Source organism: Schistocerca nitens, unplaced genomic scaffold, assembly GCF_023898315.1.
Source record: "Schistocerca nitens isolate TAMUIC-IGC-003100 unplaced genomic scaffold, iqSchNite1.1 HiC_scaffold_435, whole genome shotgun sequence".
Classification (NCBI taxonomy): domain Eukaryota; kingdom Metazoa; phylum Arthropoda; class Insecta; order Orthoptera; family Acrididae; genus Schistocerca; species Schistocerca nitens.
Window position 1 is genome coordinate 124317 of NW_026045968.1, and position 22344 is coordinate 146660.

A 22344-nucleotide genomic window follows, 5' to 3' on the forward strand; every position below is an offset into this window, starting at 1 on the left:
GCTATTAAAGTACCGTGCAGTGATTAACTGCGAAAGCAAAACCTTGACATGTACGTCACAAGATAAAACAAAAGTAGTTAGTTTTGACGAGGCAGGAGACGGTGTGCATAGGCAATACCAGCCTATACACATTGTTAACTGGCCGGATGACATTGACGTAGGAATGAATTTGAACTGCCGTAACGTGAGGAATTTCGGCAGTGACAAAAGTGTAGAAAGTGAATTGGAAGAGATAATCAAATTCCCTCCACGGATTGACATTAGTATTGGTGTGAAAAAAGATCGTTTGCGAGAAGTAATGAAGCTAAAAGCTGATGCTCACATACGTCGTCATGACGCTAAAGTGCGTTTTGCTAAGTTTGCAATCGGAGACTTAGTACTTGTAAAAGCTCATGAGAAATCGAGCGAGATAGACAATGAAATCTCTAAATTTAAGTTTGTGTATAATGGACCATATAAAGTCATTGGTATACCTCACACAAATGCTTATTGCTTAGAGTATCCAAGCTCTGGAAAACGATTAGGTATACGGAATATTGTAGACTTGAAATTGTACCAACCTAGGATTGATTAATACCACAGAATGGGTAATTTGTACAGTATGTAATATAGAGTGTAAGATTTAAGGATGTGCCATGTTGCGATGCTTTTGCCTGACCTAGAGGTCATTAAAGAACTTGTAATTAACAAGTAATTAATTTTTGATTAGACGTTTTAACCAATTGAAAAATCCAAGCTGCTAGTTTAAGTTTTCAGCTGAGTCACAGTAGATTAAGGAATGTAAATATGCTTTTGTAACTAGCTGTCAGATTTCATGAATGTGTGTTTTACTAGTCATTGCCGATGTACTTAGACGCTGTTTTAAGTTTCAGGCTAGTACATGCGTGTGATGATGGACAGTGTTGGGTTATCCACTGTGATAGTATTAAGGGACTCCTTGAGATTACTCGGGAGTGAGTTTTCCTAAAGAATTCAGTGAAACGGACGTTCTGGAAATGCCGCTACACAGGCGAGTGAGATCAAGCATGCCGCACAGGCGGGCGCAACAATACTGGCAAGGTGGAGCCGCTGTCGGCTCTTGGGTCGCTGTCGGCTCTTGTGCCGCTGTCAGCATTCTTTGTACTTGCGAGTATGGAAGGCGGAGTTGTTTTTCTTCCCGGACAGCTGATGTGAAAGAATTCTGCTGTCAATATTTATGTTTTTGTCGATCTACTGTATATTATTTTCTTGTTTAGCGTTAAGTGGACTCTCATGACGAGTTAATAATTATGAAAAGGTTATATAAAATGTGTATTCTATGTAATTAATAATTAATTTGCGTATTTTATCTACCTGCTTTTATGACCATGTACTCTAATTAATTTTGCAAATAGTATTCCATTTCTTATAGTGTTGCGAATTTTAATGGTTTTGGAATAGCTAAACCATTTTCTATGCTTTCTATGAATTTTAATATGTCGTCAACCTGTTTTATTTTGTGCAAGATGACAGAGTGGAATAAGATTAGGTCTGTCTCCACTCAATTTTTATGGTCTAAAAAATTGATTTATGCTTAATTAGACGAATGCTAAATTTTGATGATGTTTTGAGCATCTGCATTTCCGCTGTTTATTTTTTGGGACATTTTCTGAGTCTGTTTAGGTTACACGAACATCCTCAATGTGGGGCACGTGTAACGCCGGAAATGCATATCCTCCTATTTCCATCTGTTGTACTGTAAGTTTTTTCCTTAATTTGTTACCTGAATATATGACATTTCTGTGCCTTTATATATTGTAATTGTTTTACTATTTCTATATATATATATATATATATATATATATATATATATATATATATATATGCATTTATGTCAGTGTATAATTGGTGTGTTTCGTAAATATTATTTGTATTTTTACGCTGGGTCTTGCCTAGGGAAAACTGCTATCGAACGATTACATCGATAGGTCGTGTGAAGAATCAAAGTGTGTAGGATCTTTGGTAGTGTTAACTCTGCCGCGTGGAGCGCGGGCAGAGCAGTTGGGGTCTGGCTGGAGTAGCGAGTGGAGCAGGTGTGTGGTGTGACGCTCCCGCGAGTTGCCGCGCTTTCGGGGTTTAGCAGCATGTAATTGCGCTCGACTTGCGATGATAGTTTCTGACATGGTGTCGCGGACGGGAAGCATTAGCTGGCGCACATCAAGAGCCCGTTTCGTCTGGTGACCGTGTTGAGAAGAACGCGCGCCAACATCCAGCTTCTGCAACAGCGACGGCCGACAATGAGTGACTGTCGCCACCTCCTCGATCGACGGCTTCAAACCTTCAATCAACTAACAAGGAAGACCAAAAGCACGTAAAGTTTCAGAACTGTATGGCAGACCTCAGCTTTTCACATTGTTCCATTTGCCTCGCAAAATTACAGCAACTTAGCATGAACCTTTGTTGCTCATTGTCCCAATTGCATTACCAAGCAGGGTCCCTTCCTTTTCCGAAATGAAACCGAGTGTCGTTGAAATTCAGACGCCAGCATTAAAGTACTATCATTGCATTTCATTACTTTAGTTTCAAAGTGCAGTTAAAGCATAGCTGGCTACAATAGTTAGATTACACAAGCACAAATTAAGAGTGCGAGTTTTGTTAGCATATTTTAGCTTACCTGTGACTGCAGCTCAGCTTGGTACGTACTAAATTTTACTATTGTTAATTATTCAGAATCATTTAATTCAAGTTCGAAGTTAAATCTCTTGTTTCTAAATTGCGTAGAGTCAAGTTGCTTTTGAAATGATTGTTGAGGTAGTCCAAGGCTAACCGTATTCTGCTGGATTTCGATGTGCTTCAGAAAGAAAGCTCACTATTAACTTCAGTCACTAAATTAACTTTCGATTTTCCGGATTTATTAATTCTTTTGCTAAATTAAGTCAGAGTGTAGCGAAATTTATTACTTCTGACAAACTTTCAGTTTTCACACTACACGTGTCAACCTTCAGTTGCCACGCTTCTAGTGCTAATTATATGTGTAATAACCTTTCTTTTTCAGTTACTATAGTAATTATCCTTAGGACAGGCGACCATGATTTCCCCCAAATCTCAAATATCTAATTACCGCTAGTTAATTGTTGACGTAACGGCCGCACATTTACTTTCTTTATTGACTTTACCCCTTTTCAAAATTAATTTCCACCAGTTTCATTTGCATTTTTCCTTTCATTTAGATGTAACCCTTTCCTCCCTCTTTACCGACAGATTAACTTCGGTGACGATTGCTTTTCCAAAATTCCCATTAGGTACACGCGGTTTAATTTTTCACTGTCATTAAGGTCGATAAGTGAGGGGGAGGTTACAACTCGGCACTTTGTTGGGCAAGAGATTCGTGATAAATACAAGCTAAGTAAGGAGCCAATGCAGTAGAGTACTCTCTGTAAAACCTAATTGGAATCCCATCAGGACCTGGCAATTTATTTATTTTCAACCCATTCAGCTGCTTCACAACGCCAGGGATGTCTATCACTATGCCCTCCATATGGGAATCTGTATGAGACTCAAACGGTGGTATGTTTGTACGATCCTCTTGCGTGAAAGATTTCTCAAATGCTAAATTTAAAATTTCAGCTTTTGCTGTCTTCGGTTGTCAGGCCAGACTGATCAGTGAGTAACTGGATGGAAGCCTACGACACGCTTACCGATTTTACGTAAGACCATAATTTCCTTGGGTTTTTAGCAAGATCTTTTGCTAAGGTATGACGGTGGTAGTGGTTGAAGGCTTCGCGCACCGCTCTTTTTACAGCAGCACGAATCTACTAACTTTTGCCTGTCCTCATTCTCCTGATCTTTCTTGTACCGCGAGTGCAACTGCCTTTGCTTCCTGAGCATTCTGCAAATTGCGCTGTTAAACCACGGTGGGTCTTTTCCGTTCGTAACCCACATTTTCGGCTCATACTTGTCCAATGCGTGATCTACAATGTGTTTAAAATTTGCCCGTAATACTTCCACGTCCATTGTACCGGAAGTCAATGAAGTCGATTCATTTACTAAGTGGAATGCTAACAACTGCTTATCTGCTCTTTCTAGTAAGAATACTCTGCTAGCCTTCTTGACCGACTTTTTAACTTTCGTAACCATAGTCGTAATGACAACATCATGATCACTAATCCCTGTCTCAACACTGACACCGTCGATGAGGTCTGGTCTGTTCGTGGCTACCAGATCTAAAATATTTCCATTACGCGTTGGCTGTCGATTTAGCTGCTCAAGACGGTTTTCAGATAATGTGTTCAAAAGTAATTCACACGACGGCTTGTCTGTACCACCTGTAATGAATCCATAGAGATCCCAGTCTACTAGGTAGGTTGAAGTCGCCTCCGACTAATATAGGATGATACGGGTACTTCTGTGATACAGAATGTAGACTCCCTTTGAATGATTCTAGAACTGTCATGGTGGAACCTGGTGGCTGGTAAGAACACCCCACAATTAACTTTATTTCCCCTAGCCCTGTTAAAAGTGTCCAGATAACTTCACAATCACACTCTACTTCGACCTCAGTAGACACAATATTTTTCTCAACTGCAATGAAGACAACACCTACGGTGTCTAATCTGTCCTTCCGATACATGTTCCAAATCTCACTAAATATTTCAGAACTTCCTATCTCAGGGTTCAGCCAGGTCTCAGTTCCGAGAATAAGTTGTGTGCTACACGCTTTGTGGTGGGCAGTAAATTCAGGGACTTTATTCCAAACGCACTGGAAATTTACTGCTAATATCTTGATAGGTGAAGTGTCCTTACACAGAGCGCATCCTGATTTCTCTGCCTACTCAGGGGGTGGGCGGAGCAGACATTCGGTGAAGGCCAGACTCAATGCAAATCGCAAGAAAAGTAAAAAGAAAGGTTGTAAAGCAAACCGGGATGGTGGTCTCCAGTCAGATTCTCAGGAAGTATCCGGCATGGAATGGCATCAAATGATAGACTAGCGGGAAAAAAGGTCACTCCCCTATGTTAGTCATATACGATTACGTTAAATATTAATAGGATACAGTCGGATGTTAAAATAGCTGCACTGAAACAGTTTCTGTATGAGTCAGCAACGGATATTGCTCTCCTACAGGAAGTGGTATTCCCACAATTAAATTTGTCCAATTACGTCGATTTTTTACAATATTTCCACTGAAACGAGTGTTGCACGGCCATTTTAGTTAGAGAAGGCATCCCCGTACATAACGTTGATAAATTAGAATCGGGGTGAGGTATTGGAATAAACGTAGCAGGAGTCACTATAGTCAGTTTATATGCTCCTTCTGGCAGCAGTAATAAAGCTGCAAGAGCCACATTCTTTAATGAAAGCGTAATTTCTTTACTGAGGAAAAACCCCCTCCAACTAAATAGGGGGAAATTTTAATTGTGTATTGAGTCGAAAGGATCAAATCCGCAACTTGATTTACTCAACTGACTTGAGACGTCTCGTTGTTGATTTAAAAGATGCGTGGGAAATAAAATAACCAACAATGGTGAACTTCACTCATTGTTGCGAATTCATGTAGTAGAATTGACAGAATTTACGTATCGGAAAATTTAGCAGATAAAGTACTGAAAACAGAAACTGTTCCCGTTAGTTTTTCCGATCACAGTGCGTTGTTGACCTGCGTAAATTAAACACCACAACCTACCAGAAGAGTAAGAAGCCAGTGGAATCTAAATATTTCGTTATTATCGGAAGAAGACTTAGAAGATGCCCTAACCAGAGCTTGGGAAATGTCTCCATTCACTGAACAACTTTCCAAGTGTGATAGAATGGTGGACCCAACGAGCGAAACCGAAGCTAAAGAAAGTTTTAATATCTTTCAATATAGATATGGCCAGAGAAGGGAAACAGACTGTAGAATTCTACTACAGCGTGCTAAGGGAACTCTACGATCAGACAGATGCAATTCCTACAAGATCAAAAGACATCAAGCAAATAAAAGCAAAATTGTCAAGTCTGAAACGTAAGAAACTGGAGGGACTTGAAATGAAGTCCAAAGCAGAGTAAGTCACTGAAGATGAGACTGCTGCACTGTACCACCTTGTCAGACACGCCAAGAATAGAAGTTTCGTAAATGAACTTCAGATCGATGACAGTACCATAATCACCACCCAGAAGGAAATAATTACAGAGATCTCGGCGTGTTATGAACGTATGTATGCGTCAGGGGAAACAAACGAAGAAGAATACGATGAGCTCTTTGGTGCATATCTTCCACGAATATCGCGAGATGATGATGGTGAGAACAATTCTTCAGACATCACCAAGGAAGATGTATTAGAAATCGTGTGCTGCTCCCCCGCTAGGAAATCTCCAGGATCTGACAGACTGCCCATTGAATTCTATAAACTATTTTGGACCCTAATAGGAGAAAAGTTCACCGAAGTTGTCAGTGAAGTCTTACAGGGGAAGCCAGTGCCTGCAGAGTTCAAACAATGCAAAATCGTGTTGATCCCGAAGAACAGAGGCTGCAAAAAAATAAACAACCTACGGCCGATTTCGCTTTTAAATTCGGATTATAAAATTATTGGTCTAGTAATTAACAAGCGCTTTACACCATGCACGGCTGACATCATAGGCCAACAGCAGACTTGTGCTTTCAGAAGGACGATTTTACAAACTGCGGATTTGTATCGCGATGTCATTGCGCTAGCGCAGGCAAGTAACATAAAATGTGGACTGCTTTTCATAGACGTCCATAAGGCATTTGATCAAATTAATCACAAATACCTGATAGAGACAATGCGTCAAATGGACTTCCTGCCAAAAACCATCTACATCCTCGAGAACGTGGCTATGGGTGTTACTGCACAAATCTCCGTTAGCTGTCAACTGACAAAACAAATTGACATAAAAAGGGGTGTTACCCAAGGAAGCCCCTTATCCATGCTCCTGTTCGACATACCGCTGGAACCTCCCCTGAGACAGCTACAGCACAGGCTGACAGGCATTACCATGACCGTGGTAGGCGCTTACGCTGACGATGCAGGCGTAATCATCAGAGACCAAACAGATGTGACACAACTAGAGATGGTACTTGCAAAATACTGTTCCGCACCAGGTGCGAGGGTAAATGGAAACAAAAGTAAATTTCTAGATATAAAGCGGCTTGCTAACTTGCGCATTGAGTGGGCGAACCATGTTAATGAACGCAAAGCTCTTGGAATAGCATTGACAACTCCCCTTTTAAAAATGATAGCAATAAGTTGGCGGGAGGTGGCAAGAAAAATCAAGGGAGCTGTCAACGTAGCATAGACCAGTTCCAGAGAATACTGTTTATCAACACGTATATTTTATCCAAGGCCTACTACATAGCACAGGTTCTCCCCATGCCATCAATGGTGGAGAAGACGATCATGTCCACCTTAGCAAAGTTCTTGTGGAAAGGGGAATTGTTTCGAGTGCCGGTGAAGACAGCAGTTTTGGATCCAAGCAATGGAGGAATGGGTCTGACATAACGTGTAAAGCGAAGGCGTTGTATGTTAAACGAACATGGAGCATAATGTGTAACGATCCAGGATGCAGTACAGCGAAACTATACGACATTGTCAGGCCAGAAAGTGTAGAGCCGCCGATAAATATACAAAAAATACGTTTTAAGCTAAAACACATTAGGGAGTATAATCCGTAACTAAGTTATCTCAGCAAAAAGCTTTTAAACTCCAAAAAAGTTACAGCAAAGGTGATTTTAGCTGAAAGACGGAAACATGAAAATATGGAAAATGAATTAGAGAAAATACTGAAATATCAGAATCACAATAAGAAATGTGGTAACATGCTCCGAATTGTCTTCAAAAGAATGGGTATTGGTTAGGAACTGGATTCCTAGTAGAGAGGGAATGGGTTGGGTTCACGTTCCCGACCTCACCTGCAAGTCGCACATGAAAAATAAATCAGTAGTACAGCAGATACAAGAAGATGACGGCAAACATCTGGTGTCTGATATGAAGGAAGATCTTGAACTCCCCAAGGATGCGTTTAGAAGGCTGGAACTGACAAACATAAAAGGCAGTGAAGGATTTTGCGATGTCACTGTTCGGGACTGCTCTGCTGTCCACGTAATGTACCCTGGAAGAAACACGTCAAGGATTTACTGAATGATTAATTTTTGTCCGGGAAATTATGATGAGGAACCTCAGGCTGCAGAAGAAGGAAATGTGCGTGCTGAACTGCCACGGGTTGAAGGTAACAGTGAAGGTGCTAATTTGTGCTAGTGCTAAAGACTCATTCTTTGAACACTGTAATTTATGACTGCAATTACCTGCCACCTCATTTATGTCATTTCTTTCTTTTTGTCCAACAACACAAATCATGGCAGTGGGTTTTCCATTTTCCATTGTAAAGTATATGAGGAGAAACATTGGTTTTTTAATCAGAATAACAAAGTCGATTGGGAAAAATTCAATTTTTATACATACAATAATTATAAACTAGAACCACAGTGATAATTATCGTAAAAACAAAGCAATTTTTGCGACATCTTGCGCATCAAATGAAAACGGGCGTTTGCAATAAGTCTGTAGGAAAAACATGCCCCATGAACATTTACGAAAATGTTCCTAGTTTCTGATAATTTTGAGGCAAACCAGTCATACTGAATCATGTCTCGGAATATTGGTGACGATGATTGATGGAGAATTATAGAATGAATTTTGATGCAATCTTCCCGGGAATTAATTTCACGATTCTCCTGTTTCAATGCGCTGCAATTTTGCAAGCGCTTTACGAAATTTTTAACTTGCCTGTAAAAGTAAACATCACAAGGTTGTACCAAAGAAGTGCATTTTTGAGGTATGACTTTCAGAACCCAAGTTGGCATATTTTCGTCATCTTGAAAAATTGCATCATATGTCTCTGGAATCGTTTCACCTTCCCAAGAGTCAATGAGAAGTAAATATTTAATCTCCCCGACGAAAGATTTTAAATATTTGCGGACAAAATCCATGTATAAAACCGTTGCTCCTTTTCCGGACTGCGATGATGTTACGATGACGTTCGTATAAGTATTGCCATAGCCATGTATTAATTAGTGAATACGAGGTCCGAAACGACCGGTCGCTTCTTGTAAGCATATGAAGACATGTGGGAGCAGTTTTCCGGATAATGTTATTGAATATTGTGCAGTGTACGAATGCGTCACTTTATTCAAATCCGACTTTTTCACGAAAACTGTTTTACTTACTTTTTCAGTGAGATTGATATTGGTATCGTAAAACAATAGAATTTTTAATATTAAACAATATTCGAATGTGTGTGTAAATATCTTTTTCTATAATTAAATTTGAAGTGATATATTTTACATCGGTAAAAACATTCTGTACGCAGAAAACGTGTTTACCTGTTGGCTCAGTATGTATCGCATAATCCTCGTCGTGGTATTGAGGGATTAACCGGCACGTCTGCCGACGAAAGGCCCCCGCAGACGCCTGGATGGCCTCCATTGACGCCGCCTCTTTTTTCGAAACCAGTTTCGTGATCTTGCGTTGTGAAATTCTGTGCTTCTGTTCAAATGCCGTGACCTATCGATCAGACGCCTTGAATTTGAAATCGACGAATTGTGCAGCCGCAGCCAATGTCCATTGTCGCAACTTGCTGATGTTGCTGTCTTGCTTCCACAAAACGGTCGTAGGTCCACGAATCTATCGCCTCAAATTTATCCATTCGCGTACCACCACTTTTAATATCTTTCTCCCATTGTGAAAGATATTCTTTTCGCATCCATTGGCATTTTTTTGTTTGCAACGTCGCCAAGGACCACGTGAGGTGCGCTTTAGCAATATTCACGACTTTGTAGGCAAAGGGAATCATGTTACTTTTAAATCTTTTCGGTGGCGGTTTATATTCGTCTGGAGACGAATCATTTTGTGGCACTTCGAACTGTTCGTCGTTCTCCACACATTCTTTGCAATCCTCATGAGCGTGAATTAATTCCTCTTCAGTTACGAATGTTTTTGCGCCCAAAAGTTCCAGTGTATTATTATAAAGTTCTCCGGCCAATAACATAGCATCGTGAGAGATTTCTTCCGAAGATGTCGATGCAATTAAAATATTTTCCGTCAACAGCTTTTCATAATACAGCACTGTGCCCTTCAATCGTAATTTGGATGGATCACTCAGAACGGATTCTTCAGGAATTTCTTCTCCTTTCCAGATGAGCCAGCAACTTCTTCAGTCGACGTGTTCAACCTCGGATCGGAATAACACGTCGAAATTTGAAACAGGAATGTCTGTTCACGACGAAGTCGAAAAACAAACTGCCGTTTACTTCTCACGGCTCGCGCACAGTCCTATGCGCAGATGGCCGTTATAATCCCAAGGGGACCCTTACAAAGCCCCTCTAAACCTAGAAACCCCATGACACGAGATAGAACAACGAGCACGAATATTTTTCAGTGAATGATAAACTTTACATTCTTCAGCTAAAATAATGCCAGTTTGAGAAACTTTTTGAATAATTGGTGGAATAACAAAAGAAAATGAAACAGAAGAAAAAGAACCCAAGCCCTCTGGCATGAGAGTCCGAGCCCTAACCATTTTTTTAAATTGGTCATAAAATTCCACAGTAGTACATAATTTTCAACTAACATTTAAAAGTAATAAAACAAACAAAAATTAATTGCAGGTTCCTTGACATTTTAGAAGAAATCAAGGCCTAAACGAGATAGTGATGTTCGTCACTTCAGCGTATTTGTTTTTCAAAGATTAAATTGTGTCTCGTTTCTTCATGTTCTGAGTCGCATAATCGAAAATGGAGTTCACATGACGCTTCTTCTGAGGAAGTTGGCGTATGTATCATAGTAATTAATTATGCGCAGTAGCTTGTGATGCTGGTCGGAGATGTACGTCCAAAAATCTCCTTCGCTCCTTTCTTTACTGGACAGCAGGTAAAATACCGCGTGTCCCTTCAACCACTTGTCGGCATTTTTCTTTGAGGTGGCGTATAATTCTTCTTCCAGGTATAAAAGGCACGCTGGCGTTATCAAATACGGCGGTTTTCTCTGCATAGTTGCTAATTTTTTTCTGATTGACAACCATATATTATCTGCATTTCCACAGACAAATTGATGTTCATCTCTGTCAATCAGGTTGCAAGTGGTACGCGAAGGGGAATCAGCCAGATGAATGGAATGCAGTCTGGAGTTCGTTGAAAATTTCGTATTCACAAAATAATACCACAATGACTAGGCCAAACGGCGGCTCGGCACTGGACCAACATTTTATACTCATAAGGCACCTGAGAAACTTTGGACCGATTTTTCACGGGATTTTCCAAGTAGTGCGTCCTAATATTTTAACCACGTGAGGTGATAGGGGTCCACGCAAAATTTCGGACAAATCCCCGACCCCGTGGTCGTGCCGTCTCCTTGTGAGTTATGGTGGGGAGATGGCTGATCTCCACATGACCTGCGTTTACGTTAAGTGATTTTGCTGTCTCCTCTTCGTTTATTGCAGTCGCGTCAAACGAAAAGAAAATTGATCTCTGTGGCCGGGAGCTATCAAGCGAAGTAAAATACATTGATGAGAGTACAGTAGACTAAAATATGTTATTAGTTTCAGATTTTATTTTATTTCCACCTGCCTGACAGTCGGGCCTTAATCACCTTGCAGAACAATAGTTATTTTTGTCGGTTTGCTGAAGAAATTTGGCTTTTATTAATCTTCCTCGCTGAGGCAGTGAAGTTATTTTTTTAAATCCACATTATTGGCTAGTTTCAGCTGTTTGCTGCATTTCAAAAGTGCACGTTTTCATCCAACCAATTATTATGTTACTAGCACCTGCAAACACGATTTAAGTTTTGGCAGAAACTTGTCCAGTTTTTAGGTATAATCTACCCTGGTTGCTTACATACTTAAGTACTCTCCCCATAAAATGCTGCAGGAATGCAATTATGCGAGACGAAATCCAAAGACGAGAGTATGTTCGATATCTGCCCTTAGGGTTTACACAAATTTGTGAATAGACCCGAAATACTATGAGCATAGAATCGCTAGTGGAGAGGCACATCCTGCAGAAATCTGCGCACTATACCGTGTTGCCCGTTCGTGCAGCTGCCTCTTAACGTGATCTTATTTTGGCGATAACAGACCCAAGTCAGGAGCACGCCTTAGGTAGCCAAGGTGGACAGTGACTGTCAATATGGACCAACAAAGAAATGTTTCCAACAGGTTGTAATCGACCCCCACGGAATCGGAATTTTCCATTAGTGCGGAAAGGCCTTCATTACGACAGTCATGAACCAATGCTCTGTGCAGACGGGTGTTTATTTGGAATGATTCTTGTGATGGTCGGGGCTAGGTTCGCACATAAGGCAATCAATTTAAGAAGTACAAACATCACATCTTCACCTCTGGTGACGTCATTTGAAGAATGTAGTGTTGCACTGCGGTTCCAAACGGACATAAGAGACGTCACTTTGCTACTTGTTGCGCGAGAGTCCTTATAGGTTGGGCCATGGCGGAGGCCTAATCATGCCAGGTTGAAAGTCAGTCACCAGTGAGCTTTCTTACGCAAGAGTGTTTTTTGATGAATGTGCCACTCATCGTGCAAGATCACTGGGCAGCTGATTCTTATTTTATTTCGGCATGAGATGTGGAAAATATCGGTGCTGGACTGAGATTCGAACTCGGATCTCCCTTTTCGTCACGTCTGATGACTTGGTGTTGATACTTTCCACCGTTCGCCGCGCGGTCTGCGGGGCTGCCCCCGTCAGAGGTTCGAGTCCTCCCTGTGGTATGGGCGTGTGTGTCGACTTTAGCGTAAGTTAGTTCTAAGTTAGATGATGTGGCGGAGGGTACCCTGAGTACCTCTATCGGTTCTCCCTTCTATTCCAGTCTCGTATTGTTCGTGGAAAGGAGGATTGTCGGTATGGCTCTGTGTGGGCTCTAATCTCTCTGATTTTATCCTCACGGTCCCTTCACGAGATATTTGTAGGAGGGAGTAATATACTGTTTGACTCCTCGGCGAAGGTATGTTCTCGAAACTCCGACAAAAGTCCGTGCTGAACTACTGAGCGTCTCTCCTGCAGTCTTCCACTGGAGTTTATCTATCATCTCCGTAACGCTTTTGCGATTACTAAATGATGCTGTAACGAAGCGCGCTGCTCTCCATTGGATCTTCTCTATCTCTTCTATCAACCCTATCTGGTACGGACCCCACACTGCTGACCAGTATTCGAGCAGTGGGCGAACAAGCGTACTGTAACCTACTTCCTTTGTTTTCCGATTGCATTTCCTTAGGATTCTTCCAATGAATCTGTCTGGCATCTGCTTTACCGACGATCAACTTTATATGATCATTCCATTTTAAATCACTCCTAATGCGTACTCCCAGATAATTTACGGAATTAACTGCTTCCAGTTCCTGAGCTGCTATATTGTAGCTAAATAATATGGGATCTTTCTTTCTATGTATTAGCAGCATATTACATTGGGCTACATTGAGATTCAATTGCCATTCCCTGCACCATGTGTCAATTCGCTGCAGATCCTCCTGCATTTCAGTACAATTTTCCATCGTTCCAACCTCTCGATATACCACAGCATCATCCGCAAAAAGCCTCAGTGAACTTCCGATGTCATCCACAAGGTCATTTATGTATATTGTGAACAGCAACGGTCCTACGACACTCCCCTGCGGCACACCTGAAATCACCCTTACTTCGGAAGACTTCTCTCCATTGAGAACGACATGCTGCGTTCTGTTATCTAGGAACTCTTCAATCCAGTCTGACAGTTGGTCTGATAGTCCATATGCTCTTACTTTGTTCATTAAACGACTGTGGGGAACTTTATCGAACGCCTTGCGGAAGTCAAGAAACACGGCATCTACCTGTGAACCTGTGTCTATGGCCCTCTTGAGTCTCGTGGACTTCTAGTTTCCAGATAAGACATTATACTCGAACGTAATACGTGTTCCAAAATTCTACAACTGATCGACGTTAGGGATATATGTCTATAGTACTGCACATCTGTTCGACGTCCCTTCTTGAAAACGGGGATGACCTGTGCCCTTTTCCAATCCTTTGGAACGCTTCGCTCTTCTAGAGACCCACGGTACACCGCTGCAAGAAGGGGGACAAGTTCCTTCGCGTACTCTGTGTAAAATCGAACTGGTATCCCATCAGGTCGAGCGGCCTTTCCTCTTTTGAGCGATTTTAATTGTTTCTCTATCCCTCTGTCGTGTATTTCGATATCACCATTTTGTCATCCGTGAGACAATCTAGAGAAGGTACTACAGTGCAATCTTCCTCTGTGAAACAGCTTTGGAAAAAGAGATTTAGTATTTCGGCCTTTGGTCCGTCATCCTCTGTTTCAGTACCATTTTGGTCGCAGAGTGTCTGGTTAATTTGTTTTGATCCATCTACCGCTTTGACACAAGACCAAAATTTCTTAGGATTTTCTGCCAAGTCAGTACATAGAACTTCACTTTCGAATTCATTGAACGCCTCTCGCATGGCCCTCCTCACACTACATTTCGCTTCGCGTAATTTTTGTTTGTCTGCAAGGCGTTGGCTATGTTTGCTGTGAAGTTCCCTTTGTTTCCGCAGCAGTTTCCTAACTCGGTTGTTGTACGACGGTGGCTCTTTTCCATCTCTTACGATCTTGCTTGGCACATACTCATCTAACGCATATTGTACGATGGTTTTGAACTTTGTCCACTGATCCTCAACACTGTCTGTACTTAAATCAAAACTTTTGTGTTGAGCCGTCAGGTACTCTGAAATCTGCTTTTTGTCACTTTTGCTAAACAGAAAGATCTTCCTACCTTTTTTAATATTTCTATTTACGGCTGAAATCATCGATGCAGTAACGAGTTTATGATAGTTGATTCCCTGTTCTGTTTCAAATAGTTCGGGTCTGTTTGTCACCAGAAGGTCCAATATGTTATCGCCACGAGTCGGTTCTCTGTTTAACTGCTCAAGCTAGTTTTCAGATAAAGCACTCAAAAAAATTTCACTGGCTTCTTTGTCCCTGCCACCCGTTATGAACGTTTGAGTCTCCCAGTCTATATCTGGCAAATTAAAATCTCCACCCAGAACTATAACATGGTGGGGAAATCTACTCGAAATATTTTCCAAATTATCCTTCAGGTGCTCAGCCACAATAGCTGCTGAGCCAGAGGGCCTATAATGACATCCAATTACCATGTCTGAGCCTGCTTTAACCGTGACCTTCACCCAAATTATTTCACATTTCGGATCTCCGTCAATATCCTTCCATACTATTGCACTTCTTATAGCTATAAACACGCCTCATCCTTCACTGACCAGCGTGTCTCTGTGGTATACATTCCAATCCGAGTTTAGAATTTCATTACTGGTTGCATCTGGTTTCAGCCAACTTTCTGTCCCTCGTACTATGTGGGCGTTGTGACCGCTTATTAATGAGAGAAGTTTTGGGACCTTTCTATAATCGCTCCTGCAGTTTACTAATAGCTTATTAATATTGTTATTCCCCGTTGCGTTTTGCCTACTACTGTTTTGTCGCGTCTCAAGAGGGGTGTTGTCGGGCCTAGGGAGGGAATTCTCTAACCTGAAAGACCCACACGTGCACTCCACACATACTCCGCTACCCTTGTAGCCGCTTCCGGCGTGTAGTTTACGCCTGACCTATTCAGGGGGACCCTACGTTTCTCCATGCGATAGCGGAGGTCGAGAAATTTGCACCCCAGATCTCCGCAGAATCGTCTGAGCCTCTGGTTTAAGCCTTCCACTCGGCTCCAAACCAGAGGACCGCGATAGGTTCTGGGAACGATACTACAAATAGTTAGCTCAGATTCCACCCTGCGAGCGAGGCTTTCCGCCTTCAACTCCTCCAACCACCTGTATGAACTGAGGATGACCTTTGAACGCAGACGGCAGGAGTCATTGGTGCCGACATGAGCAACACTTTGCAGTCGCGTGCACCCAGTGCTCTCTATGGCCGCCGGCAGGGCCTCCTCCACATCTCCGGTGAGACCCCCCGGCAAGCAGACAGAGTGAACACTGGCCTATTTCCCAGACCTTTCCGCTATTTCCCCAAGGGGCTCCATCACCCGCCTAACGTTGGAGCTCCCAATAACTAATAAACCCCTCCCCCCGTGTGCCTGCTCGGACCTTGCTGAAGGAGCGGCCACATGTCCACTCACAGGCAGAGCGGGCGATGCCACACGGCCAGCCTCCACATTTACCCTCCGCCTCGTGTGCCGGGAACGCCACCACTCCCCTTGGGGAGAGGGTGGCCCAACCGCGCCCGGTACCCGCGAGAATGTTTCGACACCAGGGACAGTGGGTGACGCATGTGTAACGCCTGGGGTGTACCTTGCGACGCACCAGACTCCCCACTGCCGCTACACTCAGAGGCAGCAGCCTGAAGACGGCTGACCGCGGCCATCAACACGCTCAGCTGTTCGCAGACAGTGGCCAGCTCCTCCTGCGTCCGTACACAGCAGTCACACATCCTATCCGTCCGAAGAAATCAATTTACTGTAGAGAGTTAATCAACTTTTAACTAGACTGCTAATTCACTAAAGGCGGCTGATAGTTGACTTAACTGTGGTTACCAGACACTTCTTGTAGAAAACAATGAAAAAAGCCCTACCTGTCTAAGGACTGTATTCAAAACACTAGCACTGCTGGCACTATGGCTGACTAAAGGGACTCTTGAGATCAGTTGGTGGTTACAAAATTAATAGTGCGCGTTCTTGCCTGGAAAGTGAAAATGATAATGCATGAGGTGACTGGCACGTATGGAACCACGGTGGGTAGAGGCAGAACAAGTATTCAAACTGTCCGTGAATATAGCGACATGGTAGCTGCGGCACATGTTGTCACGCTCGAGTGCGCCGTAATGTCGCTCGATTTCGGGAATGCTTTCGATAGGGTGAGTCACCAGTGCCTTCTTGAAACAATGACCGTACTGGATTTTCTGCAATATTTTGTCAAGGTAATTGGTATAATGTTGAAGAACAGCAGTTTGCAAATCATGAGTGGACAGCTAACAAGGCAGCTTGCACTCAAAGAGTTGTGTGCGACGAGAGGTGGTCCTGTGTGGAGGGCCTCGTTCGCCACTGCCGCTGAGGCCCTGCTAGCCGCTCTGCAGAAACAGCTACGAGGGCTTGACGCATGCAGACACACACATACCGCCAGAATATCGTGTGTTGGGCATACACGGGTGATGTGGATGTAGTGATCGTTGGCGACAGCGACTGGGAGAAGGCACTGCAGGTCACCAGCAAATCCGAACTTGCATCAGGTTCAAAGCTAAGCAACACTAAAGCACACGTCATGAATGTGGGGTGCGGAATATCTTTGCGAAACACGCGAGACCTCAGTCCAAGTTCTGGCTCTGGACTACAGGTCTAACGTAAATCGTACTGCAGCTGCAAACTCTTAAGTGCCTGCCAGCGTGCCAGTTGGAGTCAAAGAACATAGGGCGAGAAGAGTTGACAACCTCCAAAGGGCACACTTTGCGCATATGTACATGGTCTCTAAAGTCAACTGCGTGGCACATGTTTTACCCATACCACGTGAAACAGCAGCAAGATTTCTGTAGGCTACGAATCATTTTCTAATTCGTGGTAATATTTTTAAGATAAAGTTTGACATGTTGACCATCTCGGGTGGAAACAGGGGTGGGGATTAAATCTCACCGACTTTGGGAGAAAGTGAGAAACTTTATTCTTGTGTTCCACACACGACATGTGGAAGAAGACACACACGGCCCTCACGCCGCACTTACCAGAGGAAATTACTCCCACTGTCTGGAATCCACCCACAGATGTACGGCACGTCGCCAATGGCTTTTATCATTTTGAACAATTTTGATTCCAACTCAGTTATACACAAACCAGAGTTGGCCGTCGAATATGGTAAAAGTCAAGAACATGTACATGGAGAAGCAAAAGCGGAAACGTGACTGTACAAAAGTAGCCACACTACAGCTGGAGGGCCACCTGCACAAACATCGGCACCCCTCACCTACCAACAAGTGTGAAAACTACTTGGTAGAGGGCAGTAAACAGGAAAGTAGCAACCAAAGTGAAACTTGAGGCAGTCCACCTGGGTGGTCGGCAGCACGTGAGAGAATTACGACCTGATAGCAGGCGAGGTTCGTACGCGCTCAAGTGAAGGACATCTGGTGAGTTATCAGACAATTGTTAGCCACAATAACACGAACTCTACTGCCAATACCTTGCTTTCCAGTTGTTTTGGATCGTAGCGACATGCCGTGTGAATAAAGGAATGCTGTAAACTGGCTAAGAGGACAAACAACGCACCACCTGCCAGCAGAGGGAAACCAGACGGGCGGACGCTGGGTGGGTCGCCGCACGCACGCCGGGCACAAGCGGGCCACGGGGCGGCGTGTGCGTCGCTGAGGTGGAAAACTGCGAGAGAAACTTCGCAACATGTTTCAGTACATACAGTTACGTGGAACAGTGTGCAAAGTGAACAGAAAAAGCTGTAAACGCAAGAACATCATAATGACTCGTCCTTAAGCTCTTTTGTGTTAAACGGTGTTTCTTACTGCCTTATTTATTTTTAAGGAAACAGAAATCTAATTTGAAATACATAGGTCAGAAGCACTCTATTTTGTGTTGAAGGAATCTCGGAGGAAAAGCTGGTCCTCACGACAGAACACGTGGTACTTTTTAGTACACTTTATTTCACTTCGTTCCGTATGTCGAAACTCCTTTTAACCAGAAGCGACTGCACTGATTTCTGCTGTTCTGCGTTACACTCATCGTCACCCGCTGTATCAGGAATCGCAGCACGGAGCTTCCAGCGCGTGCAGTACCCGGGGTTGGCAGAAGACCAGCTTTCCAAAGGAGCCTTGGCAACCGAGGCATTGGGCGTGTTACAAGATGTTGAGAAATAAATCGGAAAGCAAACCATCGTGAACACGGAACTTGGAAGGCGTCGCTCTCAGCTGAGTTAGTTTGTGTGCAAACATGGTCTTTCAGATGAAGAGCTAAAAATAAAAAAAATTAGAAATAAAAAAAATAAAAAAATTATGCACGAAAATAGCGCAGCGACTCTGACAGGTATGGGGGAGGCGTCGTGGCCAGACCTCGGAATGGTTAAAAAATTAAATGAAAGATAAGGGGTTAAGGGCGCGAGTTTCTAGTCTGCATGTAGTGGATTCGAATACCGCAACTCGCATGAATTTTAATTCGTGGTAATAGTTGCTAGTTAAGAAAAAGTTGAAATGATTCTTGCTACATATGGTGAAGGTCTGGATTCTTTTCTCACATCCAGCAATCATTTTTACCAAGCATAAGCAGCATCTCTCCCACCTCTGGTAGCCTGGAAGAGAGTCGCTACAGGCTGGGCCCTGACAGAGGCGGAAGTCACGCCGGGTCGAAACTCTGTCACCAGTCACCTTTCTTAAGCGATATTTTTTTTAAATCATTGAGCCAATTGCTGTACAAGGCCGCAGCGCACTTGACTCTTACTGTATTCGAGCCTGAGACGTGGAAAATATTGACGATGATGGAATTTGAACTCAGATCTCCCTTTTCGTCACGTTTGATCGCTTTCAGATGATGCATTTCCACTGCTTCATTGTCTCCACTTGTCTGCAAAGTCATAAACACATTCACAAGAGACACATCCCTGGGTTCGAATCCTGGCATGTCACTTTGAGTTGCAGCATGAGCTCAGCAAAATACATGTGAGAAATTATTCTGATTTTACCGATTCTCTGGGCTTTGTTAACAATAATGGTGGTACTAGTTTCGAGTCCCAAGTCAGACAGGCAGCTTTTCGTCCTGTCGTGTCAGTTTGAAACATGCCACTCCCAGCTACTGGTGAAAGAGAATAGTACAGTCGAGGTATCTTTGTATGTAGTCGACAACGATGTGTCTAGGGTTCCATTCCTAGTCAGCAGAAAATTTTCATCATTCTATTTAAAATTATGACATGTCCACATTTCGCTGCTCAACGTCCATGCGTGACTAGAAGTCAGTGTGGATAGGTGTTGGTTCCGAATGCCCATTACACAAAACACTTTCGTCTCCTGGTTCCAGTTTGTCATCTCATTGCTGGTTCAAAATGACGGTTTCTGACGTTTCATTCTGCTTAGTTAACCATCGGATCAAGTGCTGCGTTCGAATATCCGGGAAACACAAAACTTTATGGCAGATCATTTCGAGTTTGAACTTGCACACTCTTTGTTACTTTTGACTGAAACCATAGTTGAGATATTTCTTCTTTACTTGTTAGATTGCATTCCCGGATAGTAGCGCAGTAAGAAAACTTTTGTCGTGTCATTTAAAGGAGGATGCTGCTTTCTGAGGTTTCATTTATTACAATAAATTTGAATATGCAAGCGTAATGGCCGTGTAATGTCCAATAACACGTTTCCTGGTATTTGCACTATCGAAGTGTCAGTTTGCATGTAAGCCGATAATCACACAGAGCACTTGTCTCTTGTGGCCTCATGCAGTGAACATTTTGTACAGGCAAAGACTGTACCGAAAACAGAGCAGAGGAACAATGTTATGAGGACTGATCACAAATCAGGCAAAACACAATTCAGATCGTTCCATAAAGTTTCTGGCGTGCAGCCGCATAAATTCAGCCTCTTCTCCTAATACTTCGGCCGAACACCGTCCCGCCATCTCCAGAGCGAGCCGAGGTGAGTGACGCTGCTGCACTTGGTCCGTCCTTTTAAACCCGAGGACCGAACCACTGAATTTATGCAGCTGCACACCAGAAACTTTATGGAACCGTCCTTACCGCAAAACATTAAGATGGACGACAACTGAGATCGTTCAGATGATTTTGAGCATGATAGCACATGTTAAATACATGTGCGTATGCTATGAGGCCATAAAATGTCTCACACACACACACACACACACAGTTTTTTTATGGGGATGGTGTTGGCGAGTTGGTGTTTATCTCTCACATGTTTTGAATAAATTGTTGTCTGTGTGTCAGAAAGTTTCAGTGTTTGGTGAGGCTGAATGAAGAAAACTGCCAGTAACTGCAGTGAAATTTTTTTGCCTGCATAGCAGGAAAGTGTCTGTTTGAAAACCAGTGAGGCTGAATGAAGAAAACTGCCAGTAACTGCAGTGAAATTTTTTTGCCTGCATAGCAGGAAAGTGTCTGTTTGAAAACCAGGTGATGGGATTCTTCTTGTGTGTGACGTGTGGCAGTGAAGCTGCAGACAGAGACCAGTATTAGCTGCAAGAAGCCTGTTCTGTAGTGGAGGTGAGCGACTGGTTAGGTGTTGCGTCCCGAGAGCAAAGGAGCTGACTTGAAGGAATGAGTGTGACAAAATGTGGTAATGAAATTCTTTCAGAGGTTGTATAATGCTGTTTGTAATGGACCATGAGTGAAGATTTTCTTATGAGGGAGATAAAACAGATTTGCTGTAATTTAATACATACACACAATTGCGCACTGTTTTGTACTGTAGGAGGGGGATACAGTAGGTTTGTTTCAGGACAGATTTGTATTCGCAACAGTTGTTTCCTCGTGTGGCTGTTGTCCTCATTCTGTGTGCTGTGTGTGTGTAGCAGAGAGTGGCAGTTTGTGTGTTTTGTGCAGGAGCCTCTCTGCAGAGAAGAGGGCCAGGAGGCTGGTCCAGGCAGCTCGGGAGGGGTCAGTGGGGGAGCTGAGGGCGCTGATCGCCGCAGGGGCCGACGTTGGGGCGAGGGGCGGGGATGGGCTGACCCCCCTGCACTGGGCAGCAGGCAGGGGAGACGTCGAGGCGGCGAGGCTGCTGGTGGGGGTGGGGGCGGCGGTGAACTCCAGGGATGTCGCTGAGTGGACGCCGCTGCATCTTGCGGCAGCCAATGGCCACGCAGAAGTGGTGGCTGCGCTGCTCGTCGCGGGGGCCGACAGGGGGGCCACAACTCCTGGTGGGGAGACAGCGCTGGACCTCGCCAGGCGGCGCAACCAGAGGCGGCTGGTGGAGATGCTGTCATGAGGCAGCCCGTCCAGCGAACTCTGTGCAAAAAAACAGGAACTGAAACAATTTGTAGAAAAGCAGTTGTCATATTTTTTAAAATAAAGAAGCAAAAAACTCAATCCTATTGTGACTCACTAATTTCAGGCCTCCTCAAGTAACATTAGCACACAAATACTCTAATCAATGCTGTAGCAAAACTGAAACAACGCCAGATAAAAGTAAAATAATTCATATAACAATGGACAATCCTTCTCTCAACAAAAATGTCTCGAGTACACTTCCAGACTAAACTAGGCAAAAGTCAACAGTTCACTGTGAACAATCACAACTTCTCTATAATATCTGATCGCTCAAAAGTATTTCACACCAGTCTACAAGGTGCTACATCAGACTATTCTAATTTGCAACATACCTAGATTGACGCTATATCAGTTCCATCACCAGAATTCTCG

The 22344-nt window shown here is 43.3% G+C and overlaps 1 protein-coding gene across 1 annotated transcript in view; it reads left to right on the plus strand.

Moving 5' to 3' along the window:
- The window catches only part of LOC126232125 (protein roadkill-like), an 89086-nt gene extending 67075 nt beyond the window's left edge, over positions 1-22011 (plus strand). The window contains exon 3 of the mRNA XM_049942434.1: positions 21529-22011. Within this exon, the coding sequence (XP_049798391.1) occupies positions 21529-21910 (382 nt within the window). The 3' untranslated portion in view covers positions 21911-22011. The remainder of the gene's footprint in view (positions 1-21528) is intronic.
- Positions 22012-22344: the final 333 nt, after the last annotated feature.